A 26,153-nucleotide genomic window follows, 5' to 3' on the forward strand; every position below is an offset into this window, starting at 1 on the left:
AGGCTGATTTGTATAGAAAACCCCAGACGAAGCCTGTGAACAGGTACTCCAGCAGATGCAGTGCCAACGTTTAGGATGTCTCGTGCTCCCAGGGCGTGTCAGGGTATGGCTAACAGATGGACAGCAGAGACATACCTTCACAAATGAAAAAGGCAGGTGGTGAAGAAATGACTGATGGCGTCAAATCAAGCATCTGACTTTATTAGTTTCCTATGGAACCTTGAGTGCAAATAACATGGGAGGCACTGGGTAGGGAACCCCTGGTTGTGTGCATGTTACAGGAAGATACAGAAGTCAGCTCGGTTCCACTTGCCCCCAGGACTGGTCTGGAAGAGGTGGATCTGATTGCCTGCTGCCACCACCTTGTTGGAAGCCACAGTGGGGAGTGGAGGAACCCGGGGCGGCCTGAGCTAGTGCTGACCTGCCTCAGCAGCTAGGCCTCTGCCTTCTGTCACTTGCCCGAGTGGCCATGACATCAGAGGCCAGTGGAGGATGCCTGGCACAACACCCATTTCTATGCAAATTTTGTTACAGCCATTACAACCATAACAGAATTACATATTTTTATTTATATATATATATCACTGTATATATATAAATAAAATATACATTGTTCATATATAATACATACTACTGCTGTTGAAAACAGAAGTCCTGAGTCTTGGCTACATGGGCCTAGGGAAGTCATCCCTGGGGATTCCTAGTCAGTAAGTGACAGTGAAGGGACTTGGACCAGCATATCCTTAAGGATTCCTTCTGCACTAACATTTTATGAGCCTACGAGAACTATAGAACCCAGACAGCAGGTCCAAGGATCACAGCCCCTGATAAAATTTCAGAACTAATATGGTAGGGTGCTTTATAGTAGAATTTTAACACAGTAATGAAAGCGTTTATGTTCTGGACTAAATTTTAAGGAAAACCTCTTGTAGAATAATACATTCTTAAAAAATAAGGCCCCAATCACACTGTTGTAATCATGTATGAAGGTTCTTTAAAAATGAGTTTCTCAAAAAAGCTATAATGTTTGTACTACAGAATTACATTTTTTAGATGAGAAAGCTAGAGTTCAGAGAAAATACTTGTCTCTACAGAATTTTATGAGTAGTTGGAGGGGCATGAAGGCCAGAAACCAGATGCCTCAAATAATGTGCCATCCTGAAGACTTTTCTGTTCTTCCTATAGTTCTGGGACAATGAGGTTTCCAAGTGAAGTTTTAAAATGGTTTACTTCTCTTCTGGAAACTGCCCAGTTATCTGACATAGCTAGAAGTTATATTAGGGGTCTTTCAAACTTGAGATCATGAAATCACAGGCACAAAATCAACTCACTGGGGTGGCCAGTATTTTTAAAAAACAGTATAGGGGTGCCTGGTGGCTCGGTTAAGCGGCTGCCTTCCGCTCAGGTCATGATCCCAGGGTCCTGGGATCGAGTCCCACATCAGGCTCCTTGCTCAGCAGGGAGCCTGCTTCTCCCTCTCCCTCTGCCTGCCTGCCGCTCCCCTGCTTGTGCTCTATCTCCCTCTCTCTGTGTCAAATAAATAAAATGTTTAAAAAAAATAAAGTTGGGCGCCTGGGTGGCTCAGTTGGTTAAGCGACTGCCTTCGGCTCAGGTCATGATCCTGGAGTCCCGGGATCGAGTCCCACATCGAGCTCCCTGCTCAGCAGGGAGTCTGGTTCTCCCTCTGACCCTCCCCCCTCTCATGTGCTCTCTCTCTCTCATTCTCGCTCTCTCAAATAAATAAATAAAATCTTTAAAAAAAAAAAAAAATAAAGTAACTATAAAACACAATGCACAGTTTCAAATATATATGTTTGAGTACATTGTGTTCCCACAGAAAATTACTGGAAATTGTGTCAAAAAAAATTTGAAAGATACACTTTTAAGGGGAACTTCTCCAGATGAGACTCTTAACTTTAATGACTCAATTACTGCACCCACTTCAGCTGAGCCACTGCACGGGAGCAGTCAGGTCAGAGTGTCACAAAATTATCTGAGGGGCATCACCAACACTGGACAGAAGGCTGTCCTTACCACAGGAGTGCAGCTGGTACAATGTAGCAGGCATTCATCTGGACGACTTACTTTATAAATATTTTTCATACGAATAACTTCTACCTACCCAGCAGTAACTGACAGGAAACAAAAGGCACGTTTCTCAGTCTCTGCATTGCCTGGAAGAACTGTCAGCACCCTGACTACTTCTGTTGTCAAATGTGATAGTGCTAGAAAAAGAATCTTGATAAAAACTTCTCCATGCAGTCAATCTTTATTATAGCAGTATTCGCATATTCACATCAAGTACATAGAACTTTTTGCCTTTTATATAATACAGAGTTTTTAAATAACTTTACACAGAAATAAATCTCTTCAATCTGAATTTCAGCTATTTTTTTTAAATTCTCCATGCTTTCTATCCAAACTGAACAATATTTTCCATTGTACAAATTTACATGAGAAAAACTCCAAAGTACAAATGAAGGGACCTGAGCAGGAAAGAACCAAAGTATCAAGAAGTGGGTATGGGGAAGAATTAAAAAAAAAAAAATTCAAGCAAACATTGAGGATTAAGGGACAACAGGGAGACATCATCCATTTGACTGAAAATAAATGTCTTTTTTTATGAATTGAAAAATAAGCTTTAAAAATAGTTACTCCATTGTAATTTTTGCAAAGCAGGTATAAAGAGGTCTGTGGACAATTTAAAAGTCCCCATTTTTTTTCACTGGGCACACCCCAGACTCCATGAGAACCTTTTCAATGCTTGAGTGGAACTGAAGTGAACTAAACCCAAACCTTTGGCAGCAAGAGAGAGAGGAATGTATATGTGAATCGCCTTTAGGTTTGGAGTGGGAAACCAGGAGCCATTAATTCACTGCGGTTCAAACATGAAGGATTTCCCTTTCCTCTCCCTTATAAAAGAATTGTCCTCAAACCAAGAAGTAAAATGAAAAGGGGGGTGTTTTCCTTTTTCTTGGTTTAAACCAAAGAGCAATCCTAAATACTGAACTAGGATTCAAAGGGACATATGTTGAGGAACGGTCAAATTCAATCCCCTGATCAGCTGTGCGCTCCTAAGAAGGCAACCACTGAGTAAGGAAAGGGTCAGAGGGTACAACCAACAAATGAGATCACCACAAAAACATACCACTGTGATAGAGTCCTTTAAATCAGGCAATACCATGAAGGCCAAATCAAGACCATAACCTGTAGCATGGCCAAAGGAAGAAGAGAGGACCCAATGGATGCGTTTCCAAATGAAGGAGGGAAGGGTACAGCATACACACGACACACAGACACGCACACACGCAAGCACACGCCTGTAATGTAAACTAATACAACACGAAGATAAATAAGACACAAAGGTTAGCCACTTATGTTGGTAATTAACATGAATAAAAAGGCATTATATGTTTACATAGCTGGGTTTAATCAGCTATGGAACATAGACAAATGTATTAGGAAGGAATTTTTTTTTGAAAAAACTGTTCACAGCTTAGAAGAAAAAGCACACTTATTGCACTCTTACATTTTATTTCAGGTAATTATAGTTTATTTCCCACAGTCCCATCAATTTTTCCCTAGCCCCAGACTTACTCCCACACCCTCCCATCTCCCATTTTGGTCCACTTTCTCTACATTTGTGCCTACTCTGTGAGCTTTGTTGCTTATGCTAGTCTGAAGTTTCTTCCACCGAGATACATGTGGGTTAAAAAAGGCTTATCACACAAATGCAACACAGAATAATTTTCAACACAAAACTGCTACCAAGCGACTTATAACCCCCCATCCCCACCCCTGTAAACGGAGCCCTTCCCCTGCTGCATCTCTTCAGCCGACTTCCTGCCCAATTCCCTACAGACCGTGAGGGGAGCGAGCTGCTCAGGAGTGCGGGACAAGGTGCTCAGCCTGCCTGAGAGCGGCAGATGGCTCACACAAATCTTTTGTTTGATACTAACACGAATAAACAGATTTCAGTTGTTTGCCAAGAGTACTTCAATCTACAGAATTCTTAAAAACCTCATCACACACACACACACACACACACACACACACACACACACACACACACACACCAGATACACTGGCTGTGTCCTCATGCACAATTGGTTATAGCACTGTAATTAGTCAAAACAGAATTATGTTAAATAAAATTATATATTTTAATAAAATTAAACATTTTAATAAAACTAATTTAGTAATTAATAAAACTAACAGTTGGGTGGAGGGGGGTCAAAGGGTAAAAAAATAAAAAGACTAAAAAATTAACAGCTTGAGTTGTGGATGTTGAAATAAAAGATCTACTTAATCACTCTGAGGTGAGGACAAACCATCCCTTATGCATGTTAGAGCACTGTTCCCTTACTTTAAGATTTTAAGACTTAACGATTCTGTCCTCCTCTACCTTAAAAATCCTGATAGAAACCATTAATTACCCTTTCCACCACTGGCAAAATTTAGGACTAAATTTCAATTTCAATGTCTTTGCCCGACCAGAAGTAAAAATACGTTCTCTGAAAACAATAAAACAAAGCTTACTCTCTAGTGTGCTGATAAAACAAAAATCTTACCAGTATTTTCAATTTCACCATAGCTAGCAATACACTGGCCACTTCATTCTCCTCTGGCCAATATAAAAATCAGGCAGAGATGCGACTACACTCCTTGGTGCTCAACAACCTACAGGCCTCAGTAAGACAACTCCGAAAAACATCTAGAGAGCTTGCTGAAGACAGTATGCCGCCTTTCCCTGGGGTGGCAAGAAATGCAACAAGACAGAAAAAGCACACCATGGAGTGTCCAGTTCACACCCACCGGCCACGTCATTAACTATTCCAATGCCCCCTCATAAAGGGGACCCCAGAGACCCCATCTGGTCCCCAGAGCAGCCTGAATAGCATTAGCAGGACAGTCCCACTTAATTTGCAAACACATCCTGGGAGGCAAGTTTACATTTTATAGACTCTGAAAAATCACTGCTTAGGTTTGTAGCAGTACTCTGGAAACTGATAAAATCAAATTCTGTCCTCTACATTAGCTTCCTTCTCACTCTTGACAAGTGTTTGCTGCCCAGCACATAGTACTTCTGACCCCCAAACTACAGCAATTCCTTAAAATGTCAAACATTTCTGTTATATAAAAAAGTTCCATGCTTTGAAGAACCTATTGGAGTAGAAAAAGTTTCTCTAGAAATGTCACTGAACTATAATTTTCAACCTAGTTGCTCTATGTGATAAATATATCTGACTCTACTAGGGATTATGTGCTTTAAAAAAATAATTTTGTTCACTGAAAATTTACCTGTGTTTTCTCATTTTTTTTTAAATGTCATTTTGGCTATAAACCCTTTAGTGCATTTGTCTTTGCAGTCTAAATTGCACTCTAATATTAACATAGCTGAGTTGGACCAGAGTGGCTGCTCTCTTTGCAAATCACTGATTTCTGCTAAAATTTAAGTTTTTTTTTTTTTTTATTGCATCGTGAAGGCACAGTAAAGATCATTTGGCAAATTGTCAAGGTATTTTTCTAGAGCCTCACCTACACCATGTCAATGTACGACCTGTAAGCTATTTGCTGTTATAAATACTCACAGTAAACTTTCCGTGTCTGGTTACTTTTTTTTTTTTTTAAATAGCCTAATAGTTGGAATCTGCTAGTCCCAAGGTGCTGATTTTCTAGCGCTAACAATGCCAACTTGGACAAAGAAGAGAATCGTGTGGAATCATTCTACCCTCTCAGCTGGGCAGTCTCTTGATAGGAGTATCTGTGCATGTGATGGAGCTGTGGCTAACTCATCATGAAGATGTATGGTCTTGCCAAGCCTACTGAAAATTAAAATTGTATCACTGTTAGTGAACTGTTACCATAACTGCTTAATTTCATGCAACTGCCTTAAGGTAGAGATTCTGAAACGGACCCCGAAACAGATGCTGGCACCACTCGCAACAACATTCAGAAACGTGGAGCTACATTTTTCAGAAAAGTCCTACTGCTGAAATGCATAATGCCCTTTAGGACAAAATGAGAGTGCTCAAATACAAGTACACGTCAAAGTTAAAATCTTAAGTCATCTTCATGTTCTAGAGCTCCTGACTTTTCATATCTTAAATAACTATTCATTACCTCATTCTGAGGAGGTAGTTTTTCGAAGAGGTCACCTGAACCCTGCAATGTGCTTCCAACTAAAGCCGGCTGGGGTAGGCACAAGGCTGGGGAGCAGGCGCACAGGAGGGGCAGGTGAGGTCCTGGGAGGGTGGGCAGCAGTTCAAGCACCGGCTGCTGACTGCAGGAGAACACCGCATGCCGAGCGAGCTGGGACCGCACCAAAGGAGAACCTAGCAAGTATTTACAGAGTTTCCAGTGGACAGTGCTGAAGTCTTGATTACCTCTTTTTAACTATGTAATGCTCTCTCTCTTCCAATACCAACATAAATATAACATGTATGTGTTACACGGCATTTTATCTTCTAGGATTCCCCAGTATTTCCTACAAGATCGTAAGTGCAATCAGGGACTGGATGTTCAGGAACCAGAATTTGACAGCTCGACAGAATCTTCTTTTAAGGTGCATATAAGTACAAATGATCACGTTGGATTTTCTATTCACAAATCCCTTTTATAAACTACTTTTGGTCAATGTCACTTCACTGGCAAAAGTACTAGATCCTAAACTCTAGTTTGATGACAAAAAGTCCATTAGGAATACTACATATTTTGAAACAATCTTTTATGTCTGCTCTCAGATTTTTCAGAAGGCTTCACCTCTTCTTACCCAAGATAAAATACGCTATAGAAGGCACTGCAGCCACTTTAAGGAAAAGACAGGTAACTACAACCTGACAGGATAGTCTGCGAAGTAGCCACACACTGTCTATACAAATTATTCATAAAGTGCTTTGCACAAACAAGGACTTCTTCCTTGTATCTTCTTAGGAGCTCAACAAGTCTATCTGTAGTCTAAACATCAAAACATAAGAGGAAACCCCTTTACCATGTCACTTGTAAACTAGAGAAAAAACTATTTGATGGAAAAAAGGGATGAGAAATACTAGAATTTTATTTTTTAAGGGCTCTATAAAAATCTCTCAAGAATACCCTGAGCCTGGCTTCTGACTGGGCACAACTTCATCTGACACCAAGTCTGCTCCCCCTTTCCAAGTGAGACACTGACCTATTCTAAAGAGGACGAAAGAAGACAAGTGTCGGCCTTCCAGTACTAAGCTTCCTCCATCACTAACGCCCGTGCTTGCAGGGCTCCTGGCCCCCCGGGGCTGTCCTGCAGCTGAGCTGCCAACCCAATGGCAGGCTCCACCGGCTACGCAGGACATGCCTCTTGTTCAAACCGAGCCCTCTCCCATCTTGGTTAAGGGAAAACCAGTTTAAAAGCATGTCTGGGGACACGTTTAAAAAGAAAAATATGCACAAAATGCTCTTCAAATCAGCACGAGTCTTTGCAATTTCTGACTTTTGTAAGAAACTGCCCTGCTCATGTGGGACTTTTCAAACTCATTAATAACTTCAGGATATTTTCCATTTTACTAGGACAACCTTTCACAGGTCTGTGGAATTTTCAGTAGGCCTTCCTCTGAATGCAGGTATTTTAGTAAAAAGCATGGAATGGCAGTGAGCTTAATAGGCTGAAAGATAGTGGGATCAGTTACAATTTGAAATTTTTAAATAACAACTTCTAATTCCCTGATTTATTTTATGGGTCCTAATTTCTTTAAGGTCCTTGGCTACAGAGCGTGGTTGGGCTAAGTACATTTGATTTGATTTACATTCCTAAATCCTGGCAAGAGATTCTAAGACTCATGATAAGGGAGATATTTGTCATTAATACATCCAGAGTTACTTTCTTTGTTACTACTGCAATTTATGCCACCCTTTAGTAAAGGCCAAAGGAAGCTACGACTGGGTTCTATTTTCCACTTACGCAAAGATAAAGAATGATGTTTCCAATACCACAAAGCATCTCTTTCTACAGGAACAACTGATATTAGGCTTCACACACCCTCCCTCTGTCTCAATACACCTAAAATTGCTCTATTCTCTACTTGGGGAACTCAGCTGCCAAATTACCCAACCTTTTGAAGACCAGGCTTGGGAAAAAAGGAAGGAGGAGAATGAATGGAGACACCACCATTTTTATTTTAGGTTGCATATTCTAGATAAAAGACTGGAAAGAGGATGGAGGATGTAGTGTAGGAGTTAAGTTGGAGGAAAACATGAGATATTAGTAAAGATGTTAGTGTGGATCCAGCAAGTACCATTAATTTAAGAATTATAAATATCTGTCATTATGCTAAGACTCCCCATATTTAGGTAGAGAAAAGGATAATGATCTTTCTTTAAAAGTTGTTTATATAACAAAAATACAATTTTCCAGGATATATAATTCTGGTGGGAAGTATTATTTTATTCCAATTCAATTAAATCTGAAAATTATTTTCTTTTCAATAAAAATATAATAGAAGAAACTCAGAAATTAAAACTTGTACCTTACATTTAAATTACATAAATGTCTCACACATTCAAAACTGGTATCAAGCAGTTTTGTAGGCTTTTAATTAGATACTGCCATGGCATTTTGTGCCCTGGACAAAGTAGCCACATAAGTACTTGATGACTGGAAGAGCTTAGGAGGAAGATATCAACTGTATTTTCCTGAGAACTTGCTACATTGTGGAGGGAAAAAAAAAATCCCCAACACTTGTCTTCATTGCTGGACCCAGTGAGAGAAGAAGGCAATGTGTGCCAGCACTTTCCAGCTGCTTGGTTAGGCAGACACCCTCAGTGAGCAGGGACAAGGCCAGAAACCCAGTAGGTCAGGAAAAAGATGCAGCATTCCCTTTTCCCCTACACCAAAACGTATCTCCTCCTCGCCTCTCATTCTCCATTTAAATAAAAGAGCTTCACCTGATAAAAATTTATCAAAGACTGGATATGCACCACACAGAAAGGCCATGCTGCATTTTTGTTCCATCCCTCAGAAATGAACCGGTGGTGACTAGGGGAAAGAGCTCCATGACAAAATCCCAGAACAGGAAAGAGAACGATGCTTGGCGACTGCAGCTGCCCCGTCAGGTGATCAGCCACACACTGCTCTGGTGGTTAGAAGGGCAGAGCTGACTGGCAGGCTCTCCACAGCCAATCTCCCAAGCTGTAGCAGCAGGTTCTTTCCATCATGCCTGACCATCAAAAGGTCAGAACTCAGGCTCTCTCCTCTTCCTTCCTGGGAGTGGGCAGACTTGTATGCACGTGGTATTTGTGTTGAAGAAGAAACACTGGCAGCAGAGAATTCTGGTTCCTAAAACATTCTTCCCTCTTTTGTTGGATGGGAAATTCCATTCTGTTCCACACCAGCTTATGCATTGAAAATTCTGTATCTTTAAAAAAAGATTTGAGGAACAGAACTGTGTTTTGATGTTAACAAATTGTACGAACACAAGACTTAAGAAATAAGAGTAGATGTTGCCATGATGGTGTGGCTACTTGAAGGCTGCAAATTCTCCTGTAGAGGGAGAACAAGAGCTAATTTTAAAAAAAAGTTATCTCAAATAACCTAGAGACCTAGAAAAGCCTCACTGAAACCTCACCGAAAGGTGACTCGCTATTATTACAAATCTAGCGACATCATGAATTTAAAAGCAAAAATGGCTGAAACACACAAAATAATTTATAATATGTAGAATATGCTTCAGTTCTATCAATTAAATACCAAGTCTGCAGGTAATTTCCCAGTTGGGTTTTACATGCTATGCTGAAAACCATTCCAATGAACAAAACTTCTCAAAAACAGATTGTAAAATAGTGAGGTTGATTTGTTGAATACTTTACCCCCAGTTATCAACTCATTTCCATTATTATAATACCACTATTAGAAAGGAAGCAGGAATTATATCCCCCATTTGCAAAAGATAAAATTAGGTCAAATGATTTGTCCACATTACGCATTTGACTGAAGGAAAGAAAATCTAGACTATTTTCTAGTTCATTTCCCCTTTCAAACCACCAAACAATTACATGGGGGCACGTGTTGCTGAACTTTCCTGAATTTGAGGGCTTCGTGCCATTATGTTTCACCCAGCATTTTGTTCACATCTTCTACTTGTGACTGGAGGCCAGTTCTTCTTCTGTACATTCTAGCTGATTTCTGGGGGTTGGTTAGTAACCGACAACTATCAGAATGTAGCTGGCCTTAACATCTGTTTTCCGTAATAAGAGCCTGTGATGTGGGTCCAAGCAGTTACTGACATGAACACACACTCTTTCATCTAGGACTGACCTGTCCACTCTGACTGCCAGTAGAGTCCAGCTGACTACTAGAGGACACTGGTATGTACCAACAAACAACAGATTGCTAATGACTAGCTGACTGAACCCCCAGATCGCAGGCTGATAATATTAGTGACTATTTGAGTACCTGTTAATGCCAGGTACCTCACTGAATGTTTTATGTACATTTGCATCTAAGCCTCATAATTCCTATAAGGCAGGTGCTATTACTTTTCTTAATTTATGGAGGAGCAAGCTGGGGGTTTAGAATGGTGAAGTAATTTGATATCTCACAGCTAGAAAATGGCACTGTTAAAATACAAGTTCAGGGGTGGGGGTGGGTCTTAACAATGAACACACCCCTAAGTAATTTTCAATAATTACCAATTTGTTTTCCCATTCTGAATATTCTACTAATTGGACTGTAGATAGTGATACCATCTCTTTCTAAGGATTCCTTCTACCAAGCAAGTAATCATGGCATTGTGAGTCAAAAGATCAAGGAAGGGTAAAAGAATATTACCTCATATTTAAAGTTAAAAAGTCTGTGAAGGGAGTATGGCATTGATGGAAAAAAAAATAGCCACATTACTAAGATCTCGGAGAGCCAAACATGAAGAACAAAACCACAGAGGGCTATTATGTTAATAGACTCTAGAAATCTATAAACATTTACACTACCTTTGCTTATGGTTTGAATACATTATGGTTTGAAGGTTGCTATTTTTTCCAGTATTTTAATACATTTCTTTAAAGCAATTTTCAATATTCTAATTAGTAGTCACTGTATCTTGCAGAATCTAAATCTCATTAAAGGAAGTCAGTGTGAAAATAGGATTTACTTAGAAATCTTTATTTTAAAAAGTGGCTAGACTTTAATCTATTAAGTGAGAATATCAAAAGTGATAAAATTATGTCAAATCTTATACACCACATTAAAAAATAACTTTAAAAAATCTTCAGATGTTTCCCATTAGTTATAATTAGACACTCCACTTTGTTGTAGTGTTCTACTCTACAAACTTAAATGTTAGCCTTAAAAAACAAAACCCCACAAAACAACCTCCCAAAGTACAAACTCTTACCAAGAAACTCCAAATCAGACACCAATAAAGCCAACCCTGAAGATCATCCTACCATTGTCTATTCTTACTAATGGAATGAAGTTCTTATTTCATAAACAGACTTCAGGTCCACGAATAAAAAAAGACAAAAAGAATTCAAGGTTTACAGATCAATAAAATTAAACTCTTTCTATATATGTCCCTGAAATCATGGAGAAATTCAAGAAAAGATGGGGTAACAGGCAATGGATCTGCTTTTGGGGAAAAAAGCATATTCCTTCTTGCATATCTGGAAATTATCTATTATCCCACCTCCTATCCTATTTTATTTGAAGTAAGAATTATTTGAAGTGAAATGTCCAGAATACTATGTGACTTTGAAAATCTCAGTATATTAACTTAATTATTGCCTGAAAAATCAGAGGCCAAAAATGAAGCTTCTTTTTTTCAGGTTGAAAATAACCTAAGTTCTATTTTCCATTTGACTTTATTTAAGATTAAGGTAGAGAACATTTGGGAAGGCCCTGTGATTTTAGATACCTCAAATATCAAGATTCACTTATTTGAAAGCTAACGATTTTATTAACTAGTTTTAAGATACTACGTAATTATTATATTTTATTCCTGAATTGAATGTATTTCAGTGGCTGTTACACATATAACAATCTTCTTAAAGATAAAATATGCTATGAAAAATCGATTTGCACAGAAATCAATCACTGTTTTAGATGTGGGGGGCAGTCATCTGAAACCAGAGTAAGTCTCATTCTTTCTTTGTGGTGACCTTTCGGGAAGTTTCAAAAGTATGATAAACATTCTGGCACAGACATACTGGATGTCTTAAATTCTTAAGAGAAATTATCACAGGAGAGATGAAAAATTGAGTAAAATAAAAAGTGCTCTAGAAATGCTTAATAATTCTCAATCTAATAAGACTGTAACTGACAAAATGTTTTAGTCATGAAGTACCCATTTCATAATATTAAAAAGAAAAAAAAGCAGCTCATTTCCTTAAATTGAAGGACTCACTTGAGACAGAGGCCATTTAAACTGGTGTGTTAAACAGTCACTATTTAAAGAGGAAAATTTAACTAATGCTTTAGTATGTCAATGGCTAGTACAATATTTAATATCGGAAAATAAACAACCTAAAGCATTTGATTAAATGCTGTGATCCCTAAACTATTTAAAATCAAGAAGAAAAATCGTAGTCCTCATCACTGACCAGTAAAACTTCTAAAACGTAAAACAAATTTTACAAAAAGGGTGCCTGCTGAGAAAGGAAATCAACTTTAATAAAAATGTCTGGGCGGGGGGGCGCCTGGGTGGCTCAGATGGTTAAGCGTCTGCCTTCAGCTCAGGTCATGATCCCAGGGTCCTGGGATCGAGCCCCACATCGGGCTCCTGGCTCAGCTGCAGAGCCTGCTTCTCCCTCTCCGTCTGCCTCTCCCCCTGCTCATGCTCTTTCTTTCTGTCTGTATCTCTGTGTCTCAAATGAATAAATAAAATCTGTAAAAAAAAAAATTAAAAAAAAAAAGTCTGGCGGTTGACGTTTTAGGAATAAAAGCAGTCAGTCACAAGAGAATGAACGTCCTTCTGTTTCAATTACCTAGTTAGAGAGGTTAACTCTACATATGGTTAGAAAAATGATGTTTTTCTTTATTTGGAGAATATATCTAAAATGAAGTACAAAACCAACCACAGAAAGGGAGACTACACTACCATATGTCATTCTACTGCTCCCTACTTGTCTGCATCTGTGCCACCTGAACACCTCACCCTGCCAGACTGTTCCTGTTCTTCCACCAACATTTCCAGTGGGCTCAGTTTGGCAAGAAAACTACTAGGTGACCCTTTGGAGGCAGAAGGGAATATGTGAGAGGGCATAAAGGAGTTTCTGAGCAGTTCTCAGTGCTCAGCAACGCCCTCTGGCAAAGGAGATTGAAAGGAATCAAATGCAGACAGTTGGGGGCTGGGCAGTGGTCAGCGTGGGGAGTTGTTGGGGGGGCGAAAAGAGGAGTGAGCAAAGAAAGGGCAATATGAGTGAAGTAAGTACGCTAGGGAACTACAGAAAGAGCTGTATCAATAAAAAGATCCTTTGACTCTTGTGCCTTAAAATGCCCAAACCTTTGGGCATTCCACAGACCAATGCAAAAACTTTGTTAGCTACATGCTTGCTATTCAGTTCGTGATAAACAAGACCCTATTCAGTAATTACTAATAATCATATCTTTACTATCACTAGAGGATTTAGAAATCCTACACTTTAATGTTTTCCAACATGTTCCATTCTTTTATGCCTTTCTCATTCTTATTTTTGAAAACATGAGAGAGGTTCTTTTCCATTACTCTTGCCTAATTGAAAGGCATGAATCAATTTTGAACAACATGAATGGTATTACTTATTTCAAACTACCCAAATGAGGGGGGCAAAAGGTATGCCATGCTTCCTACTGAGAAGTTTTCCTGGATGAAATCTCATCCATTCAAATTAATAAAGTATCTTAAAAATTTACTTGTGGCACTTAAAAACTAAATCATCATTAAAGTCTTCCCAATTTTCTTCCATATTGGCTTCAAAGGATGATATTTACACAGATGTTGTCTGTGTGCCTGAATAACCCCAAACTGTCAGTTATATTTAAAAATCATCACAGTTCCAAACTGAACAAATGAAAATGTATTTAAGAGGCTGGCTTTTGCTACTGACTCTGAAGTAGAGATGGTAATTTCTTTGATAAGATGACAGTGATACTGCTTCTTTCATTTTTGATTCCCAGTAAGATTTTGGCTCACAGTAAGAATATACTGACTGCCACAGTACAGTCATTTTCTACACAAGAAAATTTATGTATTAGAAAGCACTAATAAATATTTCATACTGTGGGCTACAAAAAAAAAAAAAAAAGGCCAGCCTTCACTCATAATAAGAACCTTGCTGGGCAAAGAATATAAGGAGCACAGAAATTTTATGACACATGGATAAACTGTTAAAACAGGCGTCATGAGAGGTAAGTATAATCTAAAGTAATAATTTTTAAGAAGTCCATTACCTGGTTGTTTGGCAATTAAAATATATCTAAACAAACAAACCCAAAACTTCTCACAGAATTCTGTGAAGCTCTTTTAGGGGAGGAGGAAATAATGCATTTGTAAGGAAATTCAACTTCTATGTGGGGGAAGTATTGTTTAAAAGGAACTCCAATTTTTAACATTTGCCCACTAAAAATCCAAAGTTCAACCATATTACTCATGTCAAACATGTCACTCCTCAGCAATATCTTTGGTTACCTGCACCCATAGTTTATAAAAAGAAATTCAGTCTATTGCTTTGAGGGAATAAAGGACATCCATATTTTCCATATTATAATAAAAAATAGTTACAGAAAAAAATATTAAGAATAAAAATAACTTATCCAACTCTAGTGACTTCTTAAATTAGATCTGTTTGGATTAACTTGCCTAACACAGGCTAATCTACTGTCACCTTCCACCTGCAAATCCATGCACAGGAGTGGTGCTGTTCTTGGGAATCCCTAATGGACATGTGATAGCTAATAACAAAAGGTGCATGAGAAAAGTTTAACTGAAGTTTAATAATTAGAATAAGCCAGTAAACAAATTTGGAACAGGAAGTAAAGCCTCTGGAAGAGGCACTGCAAAGTTTAGCAATGTCTGTGCATTTTATAAAATGCTTGGATGTTGAAAATCCAATGCTAAGTTTACACTTTAGATGGGGAAATAATTATATCTAGTCTTTAAAAACCTGCACATTCTTTGGTTCATCTTTTTAAAAAAAGGTCTTATTCAATTGAGCAACTATATAAGCAAACTATATTTTCATTTCCTTGGTCCCTACTCCCTTATACTGGCGCACTCATTTAATTTCTTTCAGTGGACAGGAAACGCACCATATCCCCCTGCCTGGATGGGTGTTTTTGGAGAAGCACAAGCATATAGACTAAAATCCTCTGTTTGGAAGCCAGCCCGATTCAAGGAGGGTTCTGATGCACTGCGGTGAATTTTTGGCAATGAGCGGGCCAGCAGCTCAATAGAGGCGAGGATCTAAAAAAAGAAAAAAAAAAAAAAAGAAAAAAGAAAGTAGAATGAAAATCTAGGTGGTGTTAATCTTTAAAATCCCCATCATACTTTACAAGAAAGCACCTGAAATCTTACACTGTTTTTGGTATTATCCTAAATGTTTGAAAAAAATACCGAATAAACTAATATTTTTTCCTTACAAAGAAAAGAAAATGACCAAACTCCTATAGCTTTATTTTTATTTATTTATTTTTTACTCCTATAATTTCTGTGAAATGAATGGGGAAAGTAACCTATAGTTAGCTTTTATTTACATTTGAGATCATTTGCCAGCCTTGGAACAGTAAATAATAAAAAAAAGTTTAAACCAATTATATGCCTATTTCTCACAGACCACAGTCCCTTTGGGGAAGAAGATGGAGTGTCAATCAGTAAAGCACTGGATGACTTCACAAACAGAATCATCAGAGCAACTCATTCTTTTAAGAAACTTAGTAATGGGAAATGTCTTCCACATACATAATTAAAAGTAGGACCCCAATGACCCAGGCTGCTAGTGGCACAGGAGAAGTGACAGGTGACAATCCAAGAGTGGAGAAGACAGGCAAACTACAGATAGACACCAATACACAGAACGTAGAAACTCCGTATAGTTTAAGGTACAGAGAAATGGGTTATGACTCTTGAAGGCAGACAGTATGATAATGGATATTCACAATCATGAGACATACGTGTAAAAGGCTTGGCATGATGCCTGGCATATAGTAAGTACTCAATAAAACTTCAGCAGCCATTACTATTATTTTTCTGAGCTACCAAAACTTTTTTAAAAGTTAAACTGTAATCTGTATGATTAGTATAAGGCAAAGAAGCAATGTTACAAAACATTTTAAATTACAAGCATAACACACAAATAAAAATTCAAATAATACAGAAAAAGTATAAGTCCTACCTTCCAGGGGTAACCACTGTTAAAGAGTCTATACTTTCTTCTGGACCTTTCCTATGCATAAACATGCACATATGAAAACAGAGCCCATCCCCACCCTCATCACCATTTAAAGTGGTATCATACTACACGTATTTTTCTGCATTGCTTTTCTTTCCCCTCACTAACATCCATGCTATCTAGACAGCTACCCTGATCTTTATGTCTTTAATTTTTCCTATTATGGTAAGCATTTTTGTATATATCTGAGCACTTGTGGAAGCAGGTTCTGCAGCATACATTTTTAGGAGTGGAATTGCCAGAGCAAAAAGAATATATATTTTAAGTTTACGAATTCTACCAAGTCCTTTCAAAAGGCCAAACCAATTTACATTCCCAACAACACTGTTAAAAAATTTATAAGGAGGGCTCTTCCTTACTTCCCAACACTGTTCCCAATGCTGGATATTGCCAATCTGAGAAAATCAAAAAGTATTTCACTGTTACTCTGCATTTTACTGACTGTCACAGAACTTTTAACATCCTAAATTCATTCACCATTTGTATTTCTTTGTGAATCACCAGCTCATAGCCTTTGCTCATTTTCTATTGATTATTTTTTTTACTTATTGGTTTGTAGGAGGCCTTTGGATAATACCAATTTTTATACTTTGTTATACATGCTACAATTATTTTACCTTACAATATTATTTTTATTACATAGAAGTTTAAAAACTTCTAATGTAGTCAGACTTGCTATCTTTTCCTTTATTACTTTTGGATTTTGCCTCTTGCTTATTAGGAAAGTCTTTCCTGATACCTCAAGGTTATAAAAATGACTTCCTATTTTTTAGTTTTGTTTTTTACATATAAATCTGAAATTTGTGTTTGTGTATAGTGTGAAAAGGTCTTATAATGAAAAATTAAAAATAATACTTAAAAGGGGTAGCCTTCAATAATCTGAAAAATTCAGATATGCATTTCATTTTCTGATACCATGCAAAGAATAAAATGTTACTTATATTTAGAAATATGAACATTTTCCCCCTTTAAAGCACTTAGAAAGTGGGCCTACCGGGGCCCCTGGATGGCTCAGTTGTAGAGCATACAACTCTTATCTCGGGGTTATAAGTCTGAGCCCCACATTGTGTGTAGAGATTACTTAAAAAAGTAAAATCTTAAAAAAGTGGGTCTAGGAATATAATTTGCATTATTAATGTACATCAAGCATGTTAAACAGGAAACTCTAGTACCTGGACCGTGAAAAGAGAATGTGGTGTAGGGTCCTGCTGATATTGGCCAACAACACTGGTCCTTTTACTTTGATAGTCTCAAGCCAGTGGTTTTCTGGGTTAAAAAAAATTACTCTTCCTCAGAGAAATAGTAATTTAGAATTCCAATATGTAAAACATGTATCTACCCACCCTGAGAGAGCCCAAGAGACTTGTTAAAATTCTAAATTCTATCTTTAATTCTTTAGATAGGAACAAAAGATTCACTCATTCCTGTAACAGTGACTTCTAAGAGATCCAGCGAGGAGTGGGTATTCAAAAGCATAATAAGGTTCACAAAAGACCAACTCAGTAATTATGGTAGCTGAGTATGGGAGTCAGCCCTTCCCACCTGAAAACTGTACTGATTTATCAAGATCCATTTATATAGGGCTATCCGGAACTTCATGAGCATCATAAAAAACTGAATTTATATTACAATATCTACAGAATCTAAACTTTCTAAGCTTGTTCAGGTACTTAGTTTCAGTTCCTGAGGCTTACAAAAGATTAACTTAAGGGCTTCAGCCTGATACTATGAAAAGATAAAAAGCAGTGGTAATTTTCCAAGAATCAGAGAAAGGCAGAGTGCCAACAGGTGCCTTTTCTTTTTGCCCCAGGTGGAAATGCTCCTCCAAAAGACCCAGTATTAAAGGGAAGCTTGGAATTTGTTTTACCACCAGGAAGAATTAAGGCAGCAGTTCTTAAAATGTCGTCTGTGGAAAAACTATTTTCATAATAACACTAAGGTATCATTTGCCTTTTTTACTGTCAATATTTTACAAGTGTAAAGTCAAGTTTTCAGAGGCTAAATGATGTAAAATATTGCAACATAATGAATGCAGAGAATCCAGATGTCTTCTTTTTGCAGAGATTTGCAAAAAAGATAAAACAATGCCATTCTTTTCACTAATTCTGTTGTTTGGGAAAATACAGTTCTTTTTCATAAAAACGTTAACATGTAATGATTTTATTATGTTTAAATAAACTTTTTAAAACTTAGTTTTCATGTCTAAAATGGCAATTATTACTTACAGGAACAAAAGCTCTCTGGGGGTCTTCAATAACTTTTCAGTGTGTAAAAGGGTTGTGAGACCAGAAAGTCTGAGAACTGCTAGACAAAAGCAGTCTTTCTGAATATTCTGTACTGGGATTCCGAGTTTTTAGATATCGCACCATTCAACCTTTATATAATCATTTTTATGTCATTACTTATCTGCTGCCTGCACATAATCACATGGAATCCAAATCCACAAAATACAAACTGTGTCCTCTAGAAACTATTTAAAAATCTGCATCTGAGTATTAGTCTGTCCTCTTAGGTAACGTATAAAGCTGCTTCTTACTTGGGGAAAGAGTGGCCTCTCATCTCTTTTCTTTTTTAGGCACTCTGCCATCAATCTCTTCATGGCTTTTGGACAGTTACTCCGTACCTTACTGAGATCTGGAGAAAGATATCCTCGTCCCACCATAAAAATTATCTGGGGAGAGAAAAAATCATACAACCTTGTATGATAAGTTGAAAGATACATAAACATTGAAAATTCAACAAGCTGTGCATTTATGTGTACTTTTCTGCATGTACACTGTACTTCAATAAAAAGTTAAAAACACAATGCCAGTATTCTGATTCCTATACATCATATTGTGGGGAACCGACACTTATTGGGCTGTAAGCTGAAATCTTCAGGACCTGTGGACTATTGTAAAGGTCTCCTAATTGTTCCCCAGGCTTGCAGTCTCTCCTTATGCAATCCATTTCCCACTGCCAGGGTAATCATGAGACACACATTGGATTGTGCCTCTTTTTCTACTTAAAAAAGGAATTTATTGAGTACTTGTTGGGCATCACACTAAGTCCTTTATATAGGTAGCAGGAACCAAAAAAGTTCACCTTTTAGCAGTTGTTTTGGCATCTGCATTTTAAATTCGTTTGTTGAGGGAGTGGAAGAAATGGGGCATTTAGTTATGTAGGTCTGAGAATCAGAGCCTCCTCTAAAAAAAAAAAAAAGAAAGAAGGTAAACCACTTGGGAATTAAATTTTCTGTTTAATAAAGTAAAGAGGCTTGTCTTCCCTGGGTGCAGAGATGTATACTTTTTCTGATTTCTTAATTTTTAAATTTTTGGCTCTTTTGAGAATGGACAGAGACAGACTTTAGGAGTCTTGGGACTCTAAAGGGAAAAGGATTTTGATCCTAAGAGGGAACAGGTCCAACACACACAGACTAGAGGCTAGGTGGAGTATAGACAGGACAAAGCTTATAAACTTTAGGAACAGTCAAGTCTGATATCCTTTCTGTAATTTCCTCTTTGGTGCTGTAGTAATTTTTGTTGAACTATATAAGCTGATTTGCCTGAGCTCCACTAAAGTGGAGGTGTAAAGCTTATCCTCCTTTCCCATTGCCCCTGTCAGAACTGCCCTTCTCCTACTTTATAAAAAGCACACCCCTTACTACCCACATGAAATTTAACTATAGTACACATTGCTCCAAGGTGTAAAACTGCTGGGGTAACAATGAGACACTTCCAGATATTGGTATATAACTAGGCTCTAATGAATGGGTAGCAAATCCCTTCGCAAGACAGCTGGTTTCCAATTCTTTGCTTTCAGCAAAATTAACTGAATTGTCAGCTAATTGTAAAACTTACTGACAAGTTATTATGTAATTTTTGGTACACTAGAGAAATGAGTTCAAATAACTGAATGATGTATGTACGGTAAAGAATCAATCTTGCCCAGAGAGAGGGCTGGCCTTTGCCTTCGGCTTGTGGGAGGTAATCCCTAAACTTTTGGAATGTCCTGCCTGATAAGAGTCCTTTTGTTTACCTGGAGGCCTTGGGCTATGACAGATAGTCCATGCTATCAAAGTGATTTATAGAAGGGATGTTGAGTCATGTAGCATCAGCTAAAACTAAGGTCAGCCACAGAGGTGGTCAACCATATTGACTTAACCCAAGCCCCGGTGATAACTCTGGATTCAAGTGAATTGGTTGGCAATACTCTACACACTGTCACACACGGCTACCAGGAGAATTCAGCGAGAATTCAGCGCTGTCCACAGTTACATTGGGAGGAGACAACTGGGACCTCCACATGTGGAACTCTCCCGGATTCTGCCCTATGTGCCTCTTCACTCGGCTGTTGTAATAAATGGGAACTCTAAATACTAACAACCTGGAGGGAGTTCTGAGACTTACTGAATGGCTGAATCTGAGTGTGGCCTGGGGGACCACTGACCTGTGCATCTGGGTACCACAAATGCCTGATTTTCCCATCTTTGTATCTACTTGAACAATAGTTCTCAGTGCTTACTGCTTTAAAAATAAAAGAAGGAAAGGAACTGATGCTAAGTCCTACCTCATTTTAGCAAAAGCCTATTTATCCACAAACATATGAATGAACTGAAAAGAAAAGCCACATGTTGTTCATGAAGACACACATTTCCAATAAAATTTTACCTTCTATGTCTCTATATATCAACACTTACATTTTCATCAGTTATATATTAATAATTATTAACAACAGTATAATTCAGAATTTTAAAAATTAACATTCAAAGACTAAAGTCACAGGAAAGATTCTAAAGTGGAGTCTTTTTTTTTTTTCCTGTAGGTCTGAGAATGAGAGCCTCCTCTTAAAAAAAAAAAAAAAGAAAGAAGGTAAACCACTTGGGAATTAAATTTTCTGTTTAATAAAGTAAAAAGGCTTGTCTTCCCTGGGTGCAGAGATGTATACTTTTTCTGATTTCTTAATTTTTAAATTTTTGGCTCTTTTGAGAATGGACACAGACTTTAGGAGTCTTGGGACTCTGTAAAGAGAAAGGGGTTTTGATCTTAGAGGGAACAGGTCCAACATGCACAGACTAGAGGCTAGGTGGAGAGAGCCAGTAAGAGATCCCCTGTTATAGATGGCAGAGCTTATAAACTTATAAACTTTCTAAATTCTAAATTTAAATACATATTTTTTATTCTAAATTTTTTTAAATTCTAAATTTAAATACATATTTTTTGTTGCAGAGATGTAACCTGAGTGATCAGTAAAAGCCTTGAAAGCATAAAATATGTTAAAAATGTTTCTTCAAAGAGAAAAACTTCCAAAAATTAATGAATCTATTTTTTAAACAAGTGATGGTAGGTATCAAGTCAGAATGGCTTTTAGATTTCACTGGATACACTGAAAAGAAGGCTATAATAGCTTTATTTTGAAATGTTAATATAATACAAAGGAAATCACATTCTTTGCAATTATTTAAACTTAACGGGAAGACTTAACCTGGATAATACACGTATAGAAGATTTAAGTGGCAGAGACCCGGTAAAATCAGTAGTTCAATTTGAAATTCTGGGACTGACTGGTTCCTTTCATTCCAATCCACATTCAGCCCTCCCAGCATCTCCGCCCCTTCATTCACTCCTCTCTGTTACTGGAGCAGTGTCTGCTCATCACGCCCTGCACTGCCTCAAGAGATTGGTAAAACTCCACTAACAGCATGGCCTGTGCTCATTCATCTTTGTGTCCCTCTATATCCCACAGTGCTTTGCATATAGTAGTTTTGAAAATTTTTTATTAAAATAATTTGTGTGTTGATAAGACACTGGTACTTATCATTTCCTATCCCTTGTCTCTTAAGGTATTATGCTTAGAACCCATACACCGGGAGAAAAAAAAAAAAAAAAGAGCCCAGCCACCAGGCTGTAACCAAGTCCATGCTGTCTATGAAGAAGTCCCCACAGAAAGGCCCATGTGGAGAAGAACTGAGGCCCCCAGCTCTTGGCCCTGACCAAGCTTCCAGTGGACAGTTAGCACCACACCTTGTAGGATGTGTGAATGAATCATTTTGGAAGTGGATCCTTTAACACCCAATGAATGTACCCTAGGCAATACCATGTGACGCAGAAATAAACCTTCCTTACTGACAGCAGCCCAAACTGCAGATTCAGAATTTGCTTCAGCCACTACATTTTAGGTGGTTTATTATACAGTAATAGTAACTGAGATATACTTAAAATAAGACAAAAGTTATCTGTTATTTTCTTCTAAGATGACAGCACTTCTGCTCCAAGAAAAGAAAGAAGACAGAGTATCAATATACCTAGCTCAAATGAGCGCATTATTAATCCCAACTTAGAAAAGCTGCACTGAAGAGGGAAGATTGGTGTGATCAGAAAGTGAAATAGATGGATAAAGAGAGGGAAAATGACAGCAATTTCTCAGACTTCAGCACTAGAGTAAGAAAACAAAAGATAAGCTATTCTGCAAAGTAACATAGGTATGGCCATCCCCTGAGGACCTAAGGGATGTGCTTTAGGAAAGAATCTGATCTTTACAACTACAAGGAATTCTTTAGTCCAATTTCTAATTTTTATTAAAAAAACCATCATTTCATTAGATTAAGAGGTTATGATAAAACATAAAACATTCACACTTTTTTTTCCTTTGGATTGGTGATTCTCAACTTTGGTATAAATCAAAATCACTTGGGAAACTTGTTAAATGTAAGTGCTTGGATCCTACTTCATGGAATTAGAATCAGCTCCAGTAATCTCCATTTTTATTTATTTATTTTTTTTGAGAGGGGGGAGAGAGAGAGAGAGAGTGTGTGCATGCCCGTGAGGGAGTCCGGGGCGGGGGGGGGGGGGGGTGGCAAACAGAGAGGAAGAGAGAGAATCCCAAGCAGATTCCATGCTCAGCATGGAGCCCGATGTGGGGCTTGATCTCATGATCCTGAGATCATGACCTGAGCCTAAATCAAGAGTCAGATGGTTAAAAGACTGAGCCACCCAGGCACTCTAATATCTCCATTTTTAAACAAATTACCCAGGTAACCACAGCAAAAAATATAAATATTATTTAACCACAGTTTATATGGTCAGTCATCATTTTCTAATATATTAACTGTGGAATTGCTGCAATCTCTCTCTCTACACACACACACACACACACACACACACACACACACACACACACACACACTTTTTAAATCCTGAGGTATAAAATGTAATAATGTCAGTAAAGACAATTCCTTTTTCTTGATCAGTGTGAACTGAATGTGGCTGGGATAGAAAAGGCAAAGAGCTGCATGAAGTTCTGTTAGGGACTTTGGGGAAGGACAGGGAACAGGCACTTAGGAAGAAAGAAGTAAAAAAATTCCCTCTTATTAGACTCATTATAGAAAAATGAAAGCATGATATCAGTCTTTCCATTTACCTAGTTTTAAAAATTAAAAAAAAAAGAGAAACTTTAATAATTTTAAAAGAATTGGACATAAAGAAGCGCATAGCTGAGTGCCTGCTCAGCACAAGCTGTGACAGAATAGAAGGCACAAAGCCCAGATGCCGCAGCAGCAGAGCTCCTTCTTCTGGTTTGTGCGGTCAAGAGATGTGGGCGATCTCCGCTGTGGCAGCTCTAGTGTCTAGTCAGAACAACAGGAACTGCACTTCGTGACCACACTTGGCACTGACGTTTCAAGGAAGGCCTTACATGCTGCTATCACTGCCAACAGTCCACCAAAGGTTTCCAAAACTGGTAACAAAGATCAAGATATCCAACCTTCATGCCTACTCAGGACTCAACACTTCTTCTACAGCAAACTGGAGTCTTTATACAAATAGTAAAATAAACCCCAAGAGATGGTAAATATTTACCTGGTCCCTGTTGTTGATGTTTGAATAAGGTAACTGTCCGGTCATCAATTCATATAGAACAATCCCAAATGCATAGACATCTGACTGAAAGCTATATGGGTTTTTATCTTGCATTCGGATCACTTCTGGTGCCTGTTAGAACACAAAAAGAAAAAATATTCTTGTTTATTCTTCAACTAAAAGGACTGAAAAGCAAATTATTGCAATTCCTAGGACAATGCTTTTGTTATTAAATAATCCATCTAATATGCAATCAATTCTCTTAATGGGCAAAGAAATAAAACTGATTAAGAAAAAAATGTGCGGTAAGCTCTGAAAGAGGCAGTATAACTAAGACTTTATAATTTTATCAGCCAACCTCTTTCTGCACAAAATACTGTCATTGCTATCTGAATCCGTCCCAGGACTAGCTCTATCAAGAATCAGTTCCCGTTTCCCACTCCTGATTCAGTAAAGAAATACCACATCAGTGGTCCTAACATGTTTGGGAGTAGCACCACCACTACGCTAAATTGCCTCAGAATTTAAGTTTTCCCATTGGTACAATGGTTCGCGTCTCAGGGCACCTTCAAGACTGACAAACTCAAACCGCTTCCCTGCTTCCAAAAGCATTATCAACATGCCATGGATGCTTTATTAACAAAAGCGAGAGAGAGGAGGTTGATTTAGAAGACAGTATAAAGAATCTTGGCCTCTTGCTTCTTGGACAAAGATACAGACCAAACCATATTTGCTACATTTTTACACATTTTACTCACTGTATTCTACCACTTAATTTCTTATTGGCTGTGTTCATGAAATACAATAAATGGTCGGCTAAATATAAACTTAAAAGAGTTCTTTCACCTTGCATCTTCTGTATTGTTTCATTTGGAAGAACTGTTTCACTAGAGAAATTGCAGAGTTTAAGTAAAAGCTCTGTGAAAGCATTACTTAGATATGTAAACCTGAACTAACTGCATAAATGGCTGGAGGGCGTGGGACAAGATTCCCGGTCACTAGTCAGACTATCTCACAAGGCAGGCCATGGCAGGCCATGGCACTCAGCCTCACCTGCAAATCACAATCACCTGTGTACTCGTTAACCTCTCAATGTCCAGACTACATTCCAGCCCAAAAATATAACAACAGAATCTGGGGATGAGATCCAGGCATTGCTGATTTTTACAGCTCCCCAGATGATTTTAATGTCCAGTCAAGGTTGAGAACCACTGACAGAAGATGTGTGGGAGATCCTGATGAAGGATGGGTGGGGGGTGGTGAAGGAGATTTTGTCTACTTGCTTTTGTCAAACATTTTATTGCTGACTGCTTTTAGTAATACAGTACAAAATAAACCACATACAACTGTGATGTGATGAACAAGTTAGAATACTGAGAGGCTGGTTATGATCCAGGCATAATTTTAAAAGCCAGAACATAGTTTTGAGAGGAACAGAGTAATAAATAAAATTTAATAAATAAAAAAAACTAAACACCTTTTTAAAAATTTAGTTTTACTTCTACTGTTATTGGTATATGGCTTGATGAAAAGTTGTATGTTACCTATTTACAAGAAATGCATCATGATCCTCAATTTAGTGATTTAATTTGTAAAATTTTTCATAAAGATTTCTTTCCCCTCTAAGATAAAACAAGGTTGACAAGAATTCAGAGAATTACATAACTTTAGTTCTGACTAAACTCTTCTCTACTAGTCTACGGATGCTCCATATTTGTTTTTGAAGGCAGTATCAATCCAAAAGGATTTATTCAACAGTTAAGTGTACTACTGGCTAATCTCTTGTATTAAAGCTCAGCTTGATGGAATAAAGGATGAACCAATCTACCTAGGTATCAACAAAAAATAAATTAGAAGAAAATATAAAACTTTATGTATAATAACCTGCTAACTGTATAAACTAAGGTTTTTGAAAGAGGACAAACCTGG

The 26,153-nt window shown here is 37.8% G+C and overlaps 1 protein-coding gene across 10 annotated transcripts in view; it reads right to left on the reverse strand.

Moving 5' to 3' along the window:
• Window positions 1-8,128: 8,128 nt before the first annotated feature.
• The window catches only part of BRAF (B-Raf proto-oncogene, serine/threonine kinase), a 181,759-nt gene continuing 163,734 nt past the window's right edge, over window positions 8,129-26,153 (reverse strand). For 4 of the 10 annotated variants that reach the window (XM_027573132.2, XM_027573130.2, XM_027573136.2 and 1 more), the window contains 5 exons: window positions 24,225-24,356; window positions 18,926-19,060; window positions 16,333-16,383; window positions 15,251-15,404; window positions 9,355-9,511 (listed from right to left, as the gene is read on the reverse strand). In XM_027573132.2, coding sequence (XP_027428933.1) covers window positions 9,489-9,511; window positions 15,251-15,404; window positions 16,333-16,383; window positions 18,926-19,060; window positions 24,225-24,356 — 495 coding nt within the window. In that variant the 3' untranslated portion in view covers window positions 9,355-9,488. Of the gene's footprint in view, window positions 9,512-15,250; window positions 15,405-16,332; window positions 16,384-18,925; window positions 19,061-19,495; window positions 19,575-24,224; window positions 24,357-26,153 lie in introns of those variants that run through there. The other 6 variants (XM_035723192.1, XM_027573133.2, XM_027573135.2 and 3 more) reach the window with 5 other exon arrangements.

The sequence above is a fragment of the Zalophus californianus genome, chromosome 12 (genome assembly GCF_009762305.2).
Source record: "Zalophus californianus isolate mZalCal1 chromosome 12, mZalCal1.pri.v2, whole genome shotgun sequence".
Lineage (NCBI taxonomy): Eukaryota > Metazoa > Chordata > Mammalia > Carnivora > Otariidae > Zalophus > Zalophus californianus.